Source organism: Kogia breviceps, chromosome 4, assembly GCF_026419965.1.
Source record: "Kogia breviceps isolate mKogBre1 chromosome 4, mKogBre1 haplotype 1, whole genome shotgun sequence".
NCBI classification, from domain to species: Eukaryota; Metazoa; Chordata; class Mammalia; order Artiodactyla; family Physeteridae; genus Kogia; species Kogia breviceps.
The window spans coordinates 89,576,034-89,592,481 of NC_081313.1; the positions used below are offsets into that span (position 1 = coordinate 89,576,034).

At 34.7% G+C, this 16,448-nt stretch overlaps 1 protein-coding gene across 2 annotated transcripts in view; it reads left to right on the plus strand.

Moving 5' to 3' along the window:
• The window catches only part of MAN2A1 (mannosidase alpha class 2A member 1), a 160,347-nt gene that overhangs the window by 91,592 nt on the left and 52,307 nt on the right, over window positions 1-16,448 (plus strand). For both annotated transcript variants that reach the window (XM_059060613.2, XM_067031427.1), the window contains exons 11-12: window positions 346-460; window positions 1,207-1,274. In XM_059060613.2, the coding sequence (XP_058916596.1) occupies window positions 346-460; window positions 1,207-1,274 (183 nt within the window). The remainder of the gene's footprint in view (window positions 1-345; window positions 461-1,206; window positions 1,275-16,448) is intronic.

Consider the following 16,448-nt stretch of genomic DNA (forward strand, 5'->3'; position numbering starts at 1 on the left):
CCAATGTTGTGTTAATTTCTACAGTAATTCAGTTATACACACATATATATATTTTCATATTCTTTAACGTTATGGTTTAATCACAGGATATTATATATAGATCCATGCGCTTATACAGTAGGACCTTGTTGTTTACCCATTCTTTGTATAATAGTTTGCATCTGACTAATCCCAAACTCCCAATCCAACCCTCCCCTACCCCCTCCCCCCTTGGCAACCACAAGTCTGTTCTCTAGGAAAATATTGTATAGAGATTTTGGGGGGGAATTTTATTTTATTTATTTTTTTATACAGTGTAGAGATTTTTGAATTACTTCCCAGACTAGTAAAATTTTTGGTTCACAGACTCTTTCATTCATTGATGAATTTAAAGAAGATAATTGGACATTCTGCACTGCTGCTTATTTTGAAGGACAAACGCTCATACGACTCTTACTCTTTAGATACCTTCCTAGAAATGGTTAGTTGATATCTTCTATTTTCATAATAAAACTGTGTGATTCTTTTGTTCTTGGGTTGGAAAAGGGAGTGAGAAGCTTAATAAAAAGAGACATTGAAATATAATTATTTCTTTTTACATTATTTGAAAGAATTTGTATCACTTTATATAAATTACCTGTGTGTTCTTTCCCATAAGTGTGACTCTATTTGATTTATAGTGTGTATTTTATTCTCACTAAATCTAAGCATGAAAAATAAAATAATGAACTTATTTCAAGGTATGTAAAGCATACAGGCTTTTAGAACACTTAATATGATATCGTAAGGTAACTGGACATTATAATTGTTACTTTCCTTAGCTTTAAATAGCAGCTCCTAGATCATATGTTTTCATATTAAAGTAAAAATGCAATGAACAGACTTACATTTTTTAAAAATATGAAACATATGACACAAAAGTAACATAATAAAACTTTTTGTAGAATTATCTCTAGAATTCTGATTTATTTGATTCCTTGTTAGGACTGCTCATTATGGACTCTAGTCCCCGTAACATACGCTGTACTTGAAATCTAAATACACAATACATGCGCACAGACACAAGAGTTATTTGTTTTGAACTATGATGGACTTCATATAGCTGGAAAGAGGTGTTTTTTTTTTTTTCCTACTGTGCCCTATTCATGTCTTTTTAAGGTACTATTACATAGCTAACTTTGAAACAAGTTTTAAAAGTAAATTAAAAATTTCTGTTCATTTTTATAGGATTTGAAACAAAGAACACAAAGTTCTCTGCCACAAAAAAATGTAATAAGTCTGAGTGCGGAGCCAAGGTAAATAGCTTAATTTCTCATAAACTTTGACCACTTCTATGACTTAACTTTTTGGGGTTTTCATGATTTTGTTCTGGACCCAGCATATATCGTAAGGCAGTATTTCATTTAATCAACTTACGAATTTAAAACAATTGTTTTGAAGAAACGGATTTTCTCCCATGACTGTGTGTATTCAATGTTAATAGCTAACATGGCGTTTGGTACATTGATAGCTGAATAAACTATTATAACAATATTTCTTACAGAATACTTGATGTTGGATGGTAAATATGTAGCTTTATTCTAAAAATTACCTTATATTTATAATATTGATTATTTTTAGAGTATGTTCTTTCTTGATTACCCTTTTATTTACTTACCTTGTTTTCATTAATCTCTGATCCTGTATTTTTAAATGAAAGAAGAGATGTAATTACTATTAGAAGATAAGGGTTCCTACTGTAAATTATTTACTAGATAACTGTCATTGTGCTTGTAAAACTGCCTCATTTTCGCATTGTTGATTTATGTTTAAGTAAATGGGAAGGGTGTTCAGTAGACCTAAAACGGGCATTTAATTGATGACTGCCTCTGATTTACAAAGAATTATTGACAATTATTTAACCAAGTTATCCATTTTTAATGAGCAAATATCAGTCAGTCAGTCAGGACCCAGTGTATGCAGATACACAGTGTAGTTTTGTAATATAACTTTTTGCTACCTAAATTGAGAAATTAAGTATCACCTGTTATAAATTGTAGAATACAAGAGTAATTGTAAAATGTAATTCATGATTTTACACTTTATTAAAATTATTTTAAAATAAATGGAATCAAAGTTATTACAGAAATTTTGTAATTGTTAATAAAGTTGAGATTTCAGTTAAACATAGACTAGAGCCTTAGCTGACTAAACTTCTTCAGTAAGTAGAAACTTAAAGCATATATAGGTCAACCTTAGAACAGGAAGGTAAGTATATTTTAATAATACTAAAGTATCACTTAAGTAATACTAAAGAAACCCTACATGTATCTCATTTGGCTGGAAAAAAGAAGGGATTAATTTGAAAAGAAAGTTTAAGTTTAGTCTTGCTGAAGTCTTAAAGCTTTCATATTGCCAGGCCATAGTTAGGATGAAAGGATAATGATATTGAAAGAAAAATCACTTGTAAAATTACAAAACATTTTCTTTGTCTTAAAATAAGTAATGTTTTGATGAATTTTGGGTTGTATGGGCATTCTTTATATATTGTGTCCCTAATAAACTGTGGTGTCAGTAAATCTATTTGGCTTTCGGCATAATCCTCTTATCTATTACCTTTTTTATCTTTTTCTATTTTGGTGGGGGAAGATCTTCTTTTTTGCTGACTCTAAGAATAACTTATGCTTGCTATAAGTAATTCATGCTCCATCCTCAGTCCGTTAGTCTTCCTGTGGGTACATGTTAAGGTGGGTGGGATGCAGTGGGGATGGGGCCATGAGTCAGAGGACTCATTATGCTCTGTGCTCTGTCCTTGCCTTAGCAGACGTAAGTGATAATTCAGCCTTACTTATGCCAGAGGAAGAAGGTTAGAGATAGAGGTTATTAATTAAGGACAGACATATTTTTGAGCTTTTAATATTGAAGAGTTTTAATTAAAGATAAACATAAATAGACTTTTTGAATCTATTAGGAAAACAGTCACTTTTTGATATTTCCGTTTAAACAGTTTGTATTTAAATAGTGTTCTTCATTTTAATATTATATCTTCAGAGTTCTTTTCTACCAAATGTCAATGCTCCTGCTTCCGTAGTTAGGTGAATTGGGAATACTTAGGATTGTCAGATTCCTATTTTTATCTTTATTCTCCTTTTTGAACTTTAGAACCTCATGAATAAAACCACTTATATTTTTGGTTTTAAAATCTATTTTTTACTTGTTAGCCACAAATTTTCTGAGTTATTGATCTTTCAGTAAAATCAGTGAAGAATGGAGAACTAATGATGGCCTTTGTAATGGAAACCTTTGATAGTTTTATTTTGCAGGTACCGAAAGTTAAATAATTGTCTGTACTTCTCAGTCTTTAAATTGGCAGTTTCAAAAGAGTGGCCATGACTCAGTCTTCTATCCTTCATGAGTCTTCTGTGATGCTCTAAGGCTTAGCTTTATTTTGCTTATAAGAATAATACTTATTTGAATAACATGTTATTAATCTAAATAAAACATGCATTCTCAATAGGGAGATGTCTTCCCTAGGAGGCTAAGAATTGGTTCTTGGGGGGGGGGTGGAAAAAACTTATTTTTTTTTAATATGCAAAGCACAGATAGAGCAGATAATAGTACGTAACAGATAAACATTTTGTGTGTAGTATTAAAATTGTGTAGAGGGATGATTAGGAAAAAATGTCTAAAAAGAATCTTTAAGGAGGTTGTAATAAAAAAAGGTTGATAAACACTGGTCTAAACCCACACAGTTTAAATAATACATATAAATGAATTTGATCATGCTGTTGGCAACATTACAGTTATAACCTAACATGATTTAGTTTGTGAGCATTTAAAAAGTAGTCCATGATCTGCTGAAAGTGACATAGTACATGTCAGTGTGCCTAATTTAGTTCACAGGTTATGTGAGCTGTATAGTGAATACATTCTTAGCCTTTGTATAGAAAGCAGATGTGATTAAAAGTTAAAAGTTAGGGCACCCTGGACAAGTCATAAATTGTCTAGCCTTAAATAATCCTTAAATGTTCAAAGATGTTTCTGTTTCTCTACATTCACAATTGCCTAAGGAAACCAACCATAAGGACACTTAATACAAAGACTTACAGGATTAGGGACTTGGAGAACACCGAGGATGCAAGGTAAAATCTGAGACAGTCAAAGAGATTTCAGTCTTCTTTCAGTATTCCATCTGTTCAGGCAAGACAGGATTAAATGTTGCCACAGCACAGGTCTGTAAGTCACGTGGTTTGACAAGGTATAAAGGAACTTATTTTTAATGGTAGATAATTTGAAATGCCACCAAGTATGTAATCAAAGTTACATCGAGATTGCATCTGTAAATCTGAAAGTTTAACTTTTCAAGTAATAGATACGTTTTTAGTTTGAGAGTAACTTATTCAAACCACTATTACAAATTTACCTTTAAATGCTTTTAATTTTTAGCAAGGTATTTATTGGTAAGGAATCCTACATCTGTTTCTTTTGGCTAGGAAAAGAAGGGATTAATTTGAAAAGAAACCATTAACCATGTGGAGACACAAATGAAGTCAATGTTTTCTAGGCTTAGGTGACTTCAGAGTATCAGCCAGATTTAAAAAGGACAGAACTCCAGAAAAGGCACCCGATGACCCATCACTTGGGGTATTGCCATTCGTTTGTTGGATGACCTCCCTGCCCCTCTAATTTAATTTCCTCTGTTTTTCTCCATATAATGCTTTTCTTTTGGATTCTAATCTTGATTGAGGGCATCATTTTCTTTTTAGCTGTCTAGGTTCTGTAACCCCAGAAAACACTTTGACTTCTGTCTTTTCTCATTCCTTAAGTATCATCAATTGTAGAGTCTTTTGGATTTTAGCTTTACTCATTGCTGACATCCATCCTCTCCTCTCTTTCTGTTACTTTGGCTTTAAGCCATCCTTTATATTTTGATTGAACTACTGCAATGGCTTCTTGCCCCAAGGCCTTTCTCTGTGCCTGAATTATTAACTATAATTTATGTAGCTATCTGAGGAATCTACCCAAAGCAGAACTCTGAAAAAGTTACCTGGCTAGAAACAGCAAGGCTTCTTAGGACCTAGACTCGAAAGTCCTAGAAGGTCATTTTTACTACATTCTAGTAGTCAAGCAAGTCACTAAGGCCATCCAGGATATAAGAGAGGGGAATTATTCTCCATTACTTGATGTGAGGAGCATGTGCAGGAAGCAGAGGGAATGATGGCAGTCATCTCTGGGGATTATCTACCACAGTTCACCACTGACCACCCCAATTCACATACCTCGCATGTGCAAAATAAAATAAACTCACCCTCCTCCCAAGATGCCCAAGATCTCATCCCATTATGATAGTGGCTCCAATTTTTCATCTAAATCAGGTACAACACGGCTCAACCATATGGCTGAGAATTGTTGTTGGCTTATTTCTGCCAGTATAATTATTTGAAGTTAATCCCACTAGACTGTAAACTCCTCAAGGATATGAATTATTTCTGTCATTTATGTCCACCACTATGCCTATGGTATGATATTCAACATAGTAAGAATTTAATAAAGATTTGTTGTAATATATTTTACTATTGCTTGAAGAGAATATTAAATTTCAGATACCAGATATGCATAGAATATGGTTCACATTCTATGTGAACCATATTCTATGTGAAAATGTAGTATCCTGGTATATATTCTCCCCAATTGATTCTTTCATCTAATATTTGTAGGTTGAGTGACAGAAATCCACTAAATACTAATACAAGTAAAAATAAGCAGTAATTCAATATAGCTTTGAGTTTGCTCAGCATTTAGACAGCTGCTCATTTGAGATTTCAGAGTTTCATACTATGAGACTTGAAAAATTGGGGGTTGCATCTCACCATCATTGCATTCTTATAGAATGAACTTTGCATTCTTGGGGGCTCTTCAGAATGAGTGGATTCAAAAGATACTCCCAAATACCTGAATGAGTTGCCTTATCAGATCATAAGACTTTTTTTATTGTTGTTGACGTAAGAGTATTTGCCTGATTCTACATTTTGTATTTTTAATATTGTTCTCAGAAACAGTTCTTCTGGTAGTAATTATCTGCTAGTGTGATGGGATTCAAGGCTTTAGAGCATTCTCTGATTGGTCACTATGTCATCAACCTATTTTTATACCAAGTCAGAATGTAAGTAAGAAAGTATCTAACATCTCTACCAGTTATTTAAACATAAGTTTTAAGTGAAGAAACCAAGTTCACACCCTTATTTTTATTGTTTGGAATATTCACTATTTTTCTTTGGGGGAGATGGAAAAGCATTAGCAGTGATAATTAGTGTAAGGACTGTGCTTGTTTCTCATGGATTGTAATGTTCAAGCTCAAGTCTTATCATGTACTAGAAAGCTAGTATAGAAGTGTCTTCACATTAGTTAGCAGAAAAATAAATGGATACAATCAAGAAGATTGAGCTTTTTTTTTTCTTGAAAATGGTGTGTTGCATTTTAAAATTATACCATGGGAATTCAAGGTGATAATAGAATACATGATTTGACTAGGGTTTGACACTGTACCCTCCAGAGGTTCTGTTATTCTGAGAGCAGCCCAAATGTCCTTTCCTGAGAAGACTAGTTTAGAACTTCTCTTTTAATGGGGGAATTATTAACTGACAGTACTGGAGACTCAAAAAACTGAGCTATTCTAGTCTAGGTCTATGTGGGTATTAATTGCATAGTCCATTTATGAGTTAATAGTCATTACTGGACTTGAAGGATGAGTTCCTAAACTCTTCTCTGAGATACTTTTCTGTTTAAATATTAATTGCTTGTGAAGGATATTTGTGTATTTTCATCTATATTCCATCTGAGTTGTGTTTTGTTAATTATGACTGTTTTCAAGATGTATATTGACCAGTTCTCTGTTTATCCAGAAACACGTTTCAGCCTGTTTGTAATCTGGAATATTTTTAGAGGGTATGTTTTACCCAGAAGACTGAGTGGAATATAGTATATTATTTAAACAACCAGAAGTTTCTTAGGAAACTGGAGATACCTTCCCCATGGTTCATTAGTTAATTTTATGTTAAAACTTCTTTGCCTAGTGGTTGGAACTAGTTTTGGAATGAACAGTCATGTCTGGCAAGCAAAATAAATAACCTTGTCTGGAGTTTGCCATTCTAAGTCAGTCATTCACTGGTTTGTTTTCTCCCTGATTTTTCAGGGAAATAGAAAGATCTTTGGGGAGAGAGTAGGAGGAAAGACTCCACGTTTCCCACACTATTCTCCCCACCCTTATTATTTCTATTTATTTTATTATATCAGGAATGATGGGTATTAATTCCTGAAATACTCTTTCAACCTCACATTGACTTAGATGAAATAACACCTATTACATGTTTTTTTAAAAAATGTTGACACTTCCATTTTATATGATGGCTGACTAGGAACCCTGAGACTGACTCTCTCAATTTTTTATTAAAACTCATGAAAACATGGAAGATGACAAACGATCGGAGGAGCACCAAAACCTTGATTTGACAGTCACCCTATCGCCACAATCTAAGATAACCTCAAACTGCAACGCTGATCGAACTGGACTAAGAAATGCAGTTAGTCACTGACCAATGATAAACAGAAATAAAGACACCATACAGGTCTCTAAAAGCAGGTGTGGAGATTGATTCCTTTGCCTTTCCATAATGTCTGCCCCCAAGGCTTTGAAATTCTGGTACTTTACCAACAAGAAAAATGGACAAATGTTTTTCTATAAGGAAGGTGCTACTTTTTATAGCTAGATAGGTAGCTATTCTTTACTTTTCATCCTCTTTGCCTAAGATCTCTGTTAAAAAACCTCTACTTAATTGACCAGCTGGATCCACTGATACTCTGCATTTCTTTTCTGTGCCCATGGCACCCTGACCTTATTGCTAATAGACTACTAGCTAGCCAGCTGGCACACTTCTTTCTCTCCAGTATTTCCGTTGAGTTATGTGATTACCACCAATTACTCATTCCCAAATCAGTTTTTCTTGTTATTTTTCTCTCATAATTTGATTTTTATTAAATTGATGAATTAAGCAAAAAGATTTTGTTTTAATATAAAGTTGAGTGCTTTGAGTCATTGATAAATACTGACGAGATGACTACAAAAGATTTGGGAAGAAATTGTAAAGATGTAGAAGCAATCTGCACTCAGATTGCTTTACGTTTTTAAGTGTTTAAGTTCTTGTTCTACTTTAGAAAAACTAAGCTAGAAACCACAGATAATGTATCATATGTATGGTTATGCAGAAAATATGACACAGAATGCCAATTAGTGGTCCCATAATCCAAGTAGAAGCTTTGCTCTTACATCGGTAGACTGGGGCATGATACACATTTGTATGTTTTATGGTAAAGTATATATATATATATATATATATATATATATATACACACACACACATACACACACACACACACACATACACATATACACACATATACATACATGCATCTTAAAGATGTCCTACTTTAATTTTTACTTCCAAGTCAGCTTTAACTCTTTCAGTTAATGGATCTTTTGCCAACCTTAATCACATTGATGGCTTTCACTGTGTCTCTATTTTACAACCAGTTTGGAGACTGAATCTGCCAGAAATAAAATAGGCAGGAGCAAATGGGGAACTGATGACAGAGCATTGATCTGGGGCAGTATCCACTCAAGGAAATCATTGTTGGTGGTGGCATGGGCCAGAAGAGTACCTGATACTGTTTGTTGAAGAAAGAAGCCCTCCATTTGTTCAGAGCAGCAGCGCTGGTGTAGAAGACCGAATGCTACAGACAATAGCCCCCTTGGATAGTAGCCTTCTGGGAACTTGCAGTCAGGCTGCATCGATGCATGTGAACCTGTTTTTCACTCATTCTTTTCTCCATTACTGCATCTTCTTTACATCCTTCAGACATTATTAACAAACTATTTCCTTTATTTCTGGTTGTGCATCACCCTTGCTAAAGTATTAGCTCTTTTTCTTTCGAATCCCCTGGCAAATACCTGGTACATTGTAGGTGCTCAAAAAATATTTGTCAAATAACTAATTCTAAATAAGAGATGAACTTCAAGCAATACCACAATAAAGACCAAGAGGTACCTTTCTCATACACAGGGGCTGGATGGATGTCTATTTCTTTTTTTTTTTTTTTTTTAAACATCTTTATTGGAGTATAATTGCTTTACAATGGTGTGTTAGTTTCTGCTTTATAACAAAGTGAATTAGCTATACATATACATATATCCCCATATCTCCTCCCTCTTGTGTTGGATATCTATTTCTATGAGGATAAGTAAATGGAAAGTTATCATAGGAAACACGTGAAAAAGCTCTGCAAAATGATGAAAATTAGGGTAACATGAAGACTGAGGAGAACAACTTATCTCTTAATTTATTACAGAGACCAGAAAATATTTTTTTAAAAAACTCTTGAATTCTCAAAAAGTTAAAGAGTCACAATGTGGAATTTGTCTTCCTAGTGTTTTCAGGGTATGGTATCTTAAACCATTCTTTTCATCAATTTTACATAAACTTGAAAAATGCAAGTTCTTCCCAGGCCCTTATAATTTAGTCTGCTGTGATTTTTGTTCCTACGTACAAAATTATTTTAGATTTGTTGGATTTAGATTTCATTTGTAGAAGTGGTTGAACAGACTGTATTTTAAATGATTGTTTTAAGGTTTATTTGTTTAAAAACAATGGCAAAGTAGTTACATGTTCAGTGAACACCTGCTAAATGTCCTGGTTAGTCTGTTTTAATTGCCTTTTTATTGTTTATACTTTAAATCAAACTTTCTTAACTAGCTGTGTGGTTCTAGTTTATTGTTGTCAGATTATTATACAGTGAATTAAGTTTACACAGGGTGTTTAAGTTGTGTGGTTTGTCTAATGAAATTAAAGTGACTTTTGCACATTGCTTACAACATCTTACAATTATTCCATCAAGGACCACAATCAAGAAAGTGCAGAAGATGGGGAACAGTAATATGTGCCTCTATATGTAGGTTTATGATATTATTTTGATACCTTACAATATGAAGGCAGAGTTAGCATGGAGACTGCCACCTACGATCTAAGAAGGACTATAATAATTTCCAATTGAGATATTGGAAATAAGTAACTTTGTAGAATGTAAGAAAAATCTTGTAAAGGAGATGAAATAGTGTCAAAGAAGAACTGGCATTAGTTTTGGTGTGTCTGCCAGATAATGCAAAGTTTGAGTGATTCTGTTCTGTGTTACTGCTTGTAGCACCCAAGTTTTTTTCCCCATTAGTTGGAGTTATGTCATGCACTGTGAAAGTGTTAAAGTAAATTAAATATCTGGCACATGAATGATTTCTTGAGTGATTTGTATTGGGTTGGGGAGAATTGATGAGTATGTGAGAGCGATTCCTTATTTTTTCTAGTTTTGTGCACACTTAGTCCTCTGTCCTCTCTCTTCTCTTCCTCCCAGTGTGTCCATCATGTCTTCTGAAATTGCTAACACAAAGCTCATTTACTCAGAGCAGTTCAGAGCACAGACTGAAGTGATGTGGCATATTTCAAAGTCTTCCATTCTTCTGAACCAGATTTTTTTTCCTTCTGAATGCAGATTAATAAACCGTGCACTACAAGAGGAACAAGGAAAAGGATTTTAGTGAAGGTATCCTGATCCTGAAAAAGTCAGGGAGGGCTTCAAGCCCATCTTGGACTTCAGAACACTTCACAACTTTGTGGTAAAAGAAACATTTTAAATAGAGCCTTTGGACTTATTTATTTCATCCTTATTTGGAGAGTAGCTTTATATTTTTTAGGCAAGAAAATTAACTGTGAAATTGGGGTACTTTTCAAATAAAACATACTTGGGTTTTAGATTTTGATATTTTGTAGGTACTTAATGTATGCTCAAAGTACTATAGGTGTTTGGATGGCTTGTGTGTTTTTCTTCGAAATGTGTTCTTTATCCCACGTGACATGGTGTTTGCCTTCACTATGAGTGATGTTTTTTCTAGTGTTTTGTATCTTCTTCAGTCGCTTCACTGGATTGTAGGGTGTCTTTCTCAGAACTGATATTGTGTAAAAGTGTTTTGAAAAGAGAGAATGGTTTGTGTTTTTGTTGTTTTCATATTTTTACCTCTTACATGATGGCTCACTAGCATGAAGAGATGTTGCACCATTAAAAAGTTGTTGTTTTCTCTTCACCTGAAAGCCTCACACAAGATAGGTTTTCGTTGTCAAAGTGAATTCAAACGTATTTGCCATTTTTGTCTTTCACAACAAAATAACCTTATTTTACTGCATTAACTTTTAAGATCTTTTTATATGTAAAAATCAGCCTGTTTATGTACTATGTATTCCTCCAAAGTTAAGACGTTATAGTCATTGGAGAAATGAAATTTTCTTCTAGTAGATGAAAATTACATTTTGATTGAACATCATTCCTTATGCAGTCACCCATAAATATAATGTCTTTTGCTATCTTTTCAGAAAATGGCTACAGATGTGATATCTGAATTGACAAGAAAATAGAACATCTTAATGTTTTAGGTAAAACAGATGGTGTTTTTGTTTTAGGCAAAACTCAGAGTGAAAGCATCTTAATTGGTGACAAGACTCTTGGGGTCAGCCAAATTATGTACAATTTTTGTGTCTGTTTCTTTTTATTGCTTTAGTATCAAAAATTTTAGAATAGTTGGAAAAGAATATTTAGCCTTTTCATTGACTTGCTATTTTCTCTTATGCACTGGGAATAGTTGCAAGATTTTTCAACCTTATTTTGTTTTAAAAAGTTATAAAATTACATGTTAATTCTACTTTGGTTGTGGTTTTATTTATGCTTTTAGAAATGCTTTTCTCAGTGTAGGAAAGCCTGAAATATGTAGTTCTACTTTTGAGGGTTAAGATTTTAATTTATAGTATTGAGTTGCATTTGCAGCTATAAATTCGAACATTTATGATACTCTTTTGCTTCTATACCATTGAGCTTTGGGCAGATCTCACTGTCAGATGCCTGGAAAGAGCACAGTGTTGCGAAGGGAGCCTTGGACTGAGAGTCAGAGGGCTCATTCTTGTCCCACCTCTGTCACTAACCAGCCTTCTTTTTTTGAAACGTTAGTTCCATTTGCAATATGTCTTGGGTGAGAGGGGACTAAAGTAGATAATCCCCAGGATTACATCCAACTGACATTTAGTTTTTTTGTCTGTTACAACACAAATCATTTATTAAGCATTCGTTTGGATGAACACTGGGAAAGGAAGTTTGGGGGTAGAGCACTCAAATCTGGAAAATAACCAAGTTTGTTCAGTAACTGGGACATAGGATAAGGAAACTATTTTCCAAAATATCACCAGTATTGCAAAATGAAGACCTGTAATGTAACAATTCCTCTCCCACTGCCTCTTACACAAAGTAAGAACTACTAAAAGAAGAGCTTATGTTGTTATTAGAGCAGCTTTGATAAGTAGCCTCAGTTTCATCACCTCAGAGAAAACCCCTTACCCCAGTCCTGCCACTACAGCTGGTTGGGGGCTTTCAGAGTGAGGGCTCTTTGCTAGGGTGGAGTTGGAGCCCTCTGATGAAGCAGAGTTCAGAGAGACTTGGGGAAATGAAACTCTGGTGGGACTCTGTGCTTCTACCATATACACTCTGAGTCCCTTACCCACTGGAGAAGAGCAAGGCCACCTACCCTACCTCCAAGATGCCTTAAAGCTTGACTGCTTGAATTTGAATCCTGGCTCTACCATTTAAATGGCTGTGAACCATGAGCTGGATACCAAACCAGTCTACACATCTATAAAATGAGCATGATTTTAGAACTTGATAAGTTGATTGTGAAGCTGAAAGGAGTTAATTCAAGTACAGCACATGCTGTATGCTAGGCACTGTTCTAAAGGCTCGTTAGTGCTAGCTGTTTGGTATTACTGTTATTGTTGTTGTTGTTACTGTTAACATCTGGAATACTCTCTGCCACTTACCAAGTCAAATTTACTTTGAGTTAAAAGTAGCAAAAAATATCCCTTTAATAATATAAAATTTTATTTTTGAGTTACTGCTTTGCCTATTAGTATTATAAACAAACATAATTCTCTACACAAAGTAATGTCTTCTAACATAGAGCTTTCTAGAATATTTTCTTAATAATTGCATACTTTTCATCTAAACTGAGAACTCTTCTCAGTAATATTTAATGGAGTTCTTGGATTTTGTAAAGTGTTTTCAGAAATCAAAACCTTAGTTGACAACAGCAGTTTTAAGTACTACTATCATCTTACTGTTACATAAAGGGTATCTTCACACTAGATTCGATCACCCTGCAGTACACTTGTTTACTTTCCTTTTGAATCTTGCCCTTGGGTGAATGACTTTCATGCGATGATAGATTTATAATAGTTTTGTCTGTGAATTTTAATTTATTTCTCCTCAATGTAGAAAAATATGTTGAAATAAACTTTCATGTGTTAGGAAATTCAGGTAACAGTTATGTACTACTATATTCAAGTGCAATCCTAATTTTGATTGCTGAAATGAAATTGTGTTGTGTTCTTTAGTGTTGAATTTTTTTCTTCTTAAATGAGGCCAAATAATATATGTTACAAAATCAATTAGAAGCTTCCATAAAATGTCATGTTTTATTTTTCCTCTCGCAAATATAAATTCCTGTATCTGGTCATGGAAGATAAATTAGATTGTTATTGTATAGTTTCTAGAGAGGTTTTTATGGGAAAACAGCTAAATGTTTGCCTATTTAAGAAGGCCTATTTTATAGGAATAGAAACGTTTTTAAACTGGGAGGCCTTGGAACTTATATTAAAAATCTTGTGAGTATGTGCATTTCTTCAGTGAATGGTGTCTGTATAAGGCATTTAAAGATTAGAAGATAAGTAGAATTTTAAAAGGTTAAAAATAACCACCTTGGTCAGTGTAAGGGACTGTCAATCATTTGCTTTTTACAAAGTGCAGTTCTGGGGGTTTTCTCCTCTGCTTTTTCCTTATTGTTATCTGTGGGCACTTGCACAGGGACAATGTGAATTTGGGCACGTCAAACATTGTAGCCAGCAGATGAGAAAGTATGAGGAAGTCCTCCATGAGAGAGCAGGTCAGAGGGCTAGACACACTTACTTCAGTCTTTGCTTGGGCCCAGTTCCAAGGACCCCAAACTCTTCTCATTGCCCTTCACCCACCCCCACCCCTGCCCCCTTTTCCAGCATTCAAGAGTTTCTTTTTTTTTTTTTTTTTTTTTTTTAAGAGTTTCTTTTTTGTGTATGGTGGTCTTTGTGATGTGAAACCAGAAGTTGGCCCTCATTTTCAAGAGGAATAGTATAACCTGGTATATCAGTTTCCTAGTGCTGCTGTACCAAATAACCACAAACTTAGTCTCTCAAAAAAACCCACAAATTTATTTTCTACAGTTTCGGAGGTCAGAAGTCCAAAATCAGTTTCACTGGGCTGACAAAGTATTGGCAGGGCTTGTTCCTTCTGGAGGCTCTGAGGGAAAAATCTGGTCCTTTGCCTGTTTCATCTTCTAATGGTCCCCTGCATTGCTTGGCCTGTGTCCCCTTCCACACACATTCCAACCTCTTGCTTCTGTTGTCACGTGGCCACCTTCTCTGTTAGACTTTCCAGTCTCTCTTATAAGGACCTTGTGATTATATTGGGCCCACTTGGATAATCCAGGAAATCTCCCTATCCCAACACCCTTAATTTAATCACATCTTCAAAGTCTCTTTTGCTATGTAAGGTAACATATTCATAGGTTCTGGGGATTAGGATGTGGACATCCTGGGGCGGGGGAAGGCGGCGGAATTATTCTGCCTACCATACCTGGAAACCAGTGTATTTCCAGTGGATAAGTGGGATAATTAATTTAAGAACATCAGAATAAATCTATGTAGGTGTTCCTCAGGTACCTCAAGTTCGAGAGGTCTGATACTGGATTTATCACCTTCATCTTGATATGTCTTCCATCCATCCTTAGGGGTTCAATCTTGGTTAGTGGCACTACCATATCTATGCCACCTAACTGGAAAATAGGAATTACAGACTTTTCCTTCTGGCTTATGCATTCTTCTCCAAGGAATCCAAAAAATCCTATTAATAAGAATTCCTACCTGTTTCTCAGACTTGTTCCTCTTTTTGTATTTCTACCCACTACTGTAACTTAGGTTTTCACCTTTTCTACCTTGGCTGTTATAGCTATTTACTTGGTCTTCCTCCTTTGAGTCTTGATTCCTTAAATCCTTACTCTACCTGGCAACTAGAAGTACCTATTAAAAATGAATCTGACCATGTTAAACCTTCAAGTCACTTCCCATACCCCATATAATAAGGTTTTTAGCAATTTGTAATGACTTAAAGACACCTCACTCCTCACTGTGATTTGAGATTTATCTCTCTTTCTAGCTCCATATATTGGCATTTTAGACATGTGCTTTACTATGTAGATTCTAGTGATATTGAATGACCTCTATGTCCTGAAAATAATGTCCTTTTTTTCTTTATATATCTATGCCTTTATTCTTATGGTCACTCTACCTAGAGTGTATTTCCCTACTTTTACTTGGCTATCTCTCCCTCCCTGACCTTTTAAAAAGTTGCATGTTTTTGTAGTTGTATTTTTCTGATTATTTTAAAACTACGTACTTTTTGTAGAATAGTGTTTTATATCTAGATGTCTAAAAAGTAGTTGCAGGATGTTCTCTAAAAATCCCAGAATCTAGAGGAAGTATCTCTGTTAACAGTTTAACTTCTCTTCTGCTTAATCTACTCTGTTGTTAAACATATCTGCTGAGTTCTTAATTTCAAATGTTTATCCTTCTAGAATTTCATTCAGTTAATTTTTGACGTATTCAGTTTCTGTACTGGAATTCTTTATCTTTTCATCTACTGTATTCATGTTTTCCTCTTTCCTTGGACATAGTAATTATCATTTTAAAGGCTTATCAGTTAACACCAATATCCAGATCATGTGTGGTTCTAATTCTTCTTTTTGTTGTTTAATCATGTGGCTCTGTCTTTGCACATGTCTCAACTTTTTATATTAAGTGCTAAACATTGTGTAGAAAAACTTGTAGGCTCTAGAAACTATCTTCTAGAGAGTGTTCACTCTTACTCCAATCAAGGACTGTGCTAAACTGAGGCTAATTCTCTCATTGTCTTCTTCATCTAGCTCATTAAGTTTTCAACTAATAGCCTGGTATATTCTGTAGGCCCTATTCCCTGGTGGGTTCTAAAACCTCATGATATGTCTCTGCTCTACTTTTTAGAAGCTTTCTGTTTAGATTTTAAGCCTCCTTTTCTGTGCAGCTCCCAGTGTTTGGCACATGGACTGATGAGAAAGCCAACTGTGCACTTGAAGCTTTCTACATCCTCACCAAGTGCCTTTTAGCCTCTTTGCCACCACAGTGAAAACTTCTGTAGGCTTTGTTCTGGGCTTTGCAGGGAACTCAGCCTTTCCTGTGCTGAGAATTGGCACAGCCCAGGGTGAAAATGGCTAGAGAAGGCAACTCTCT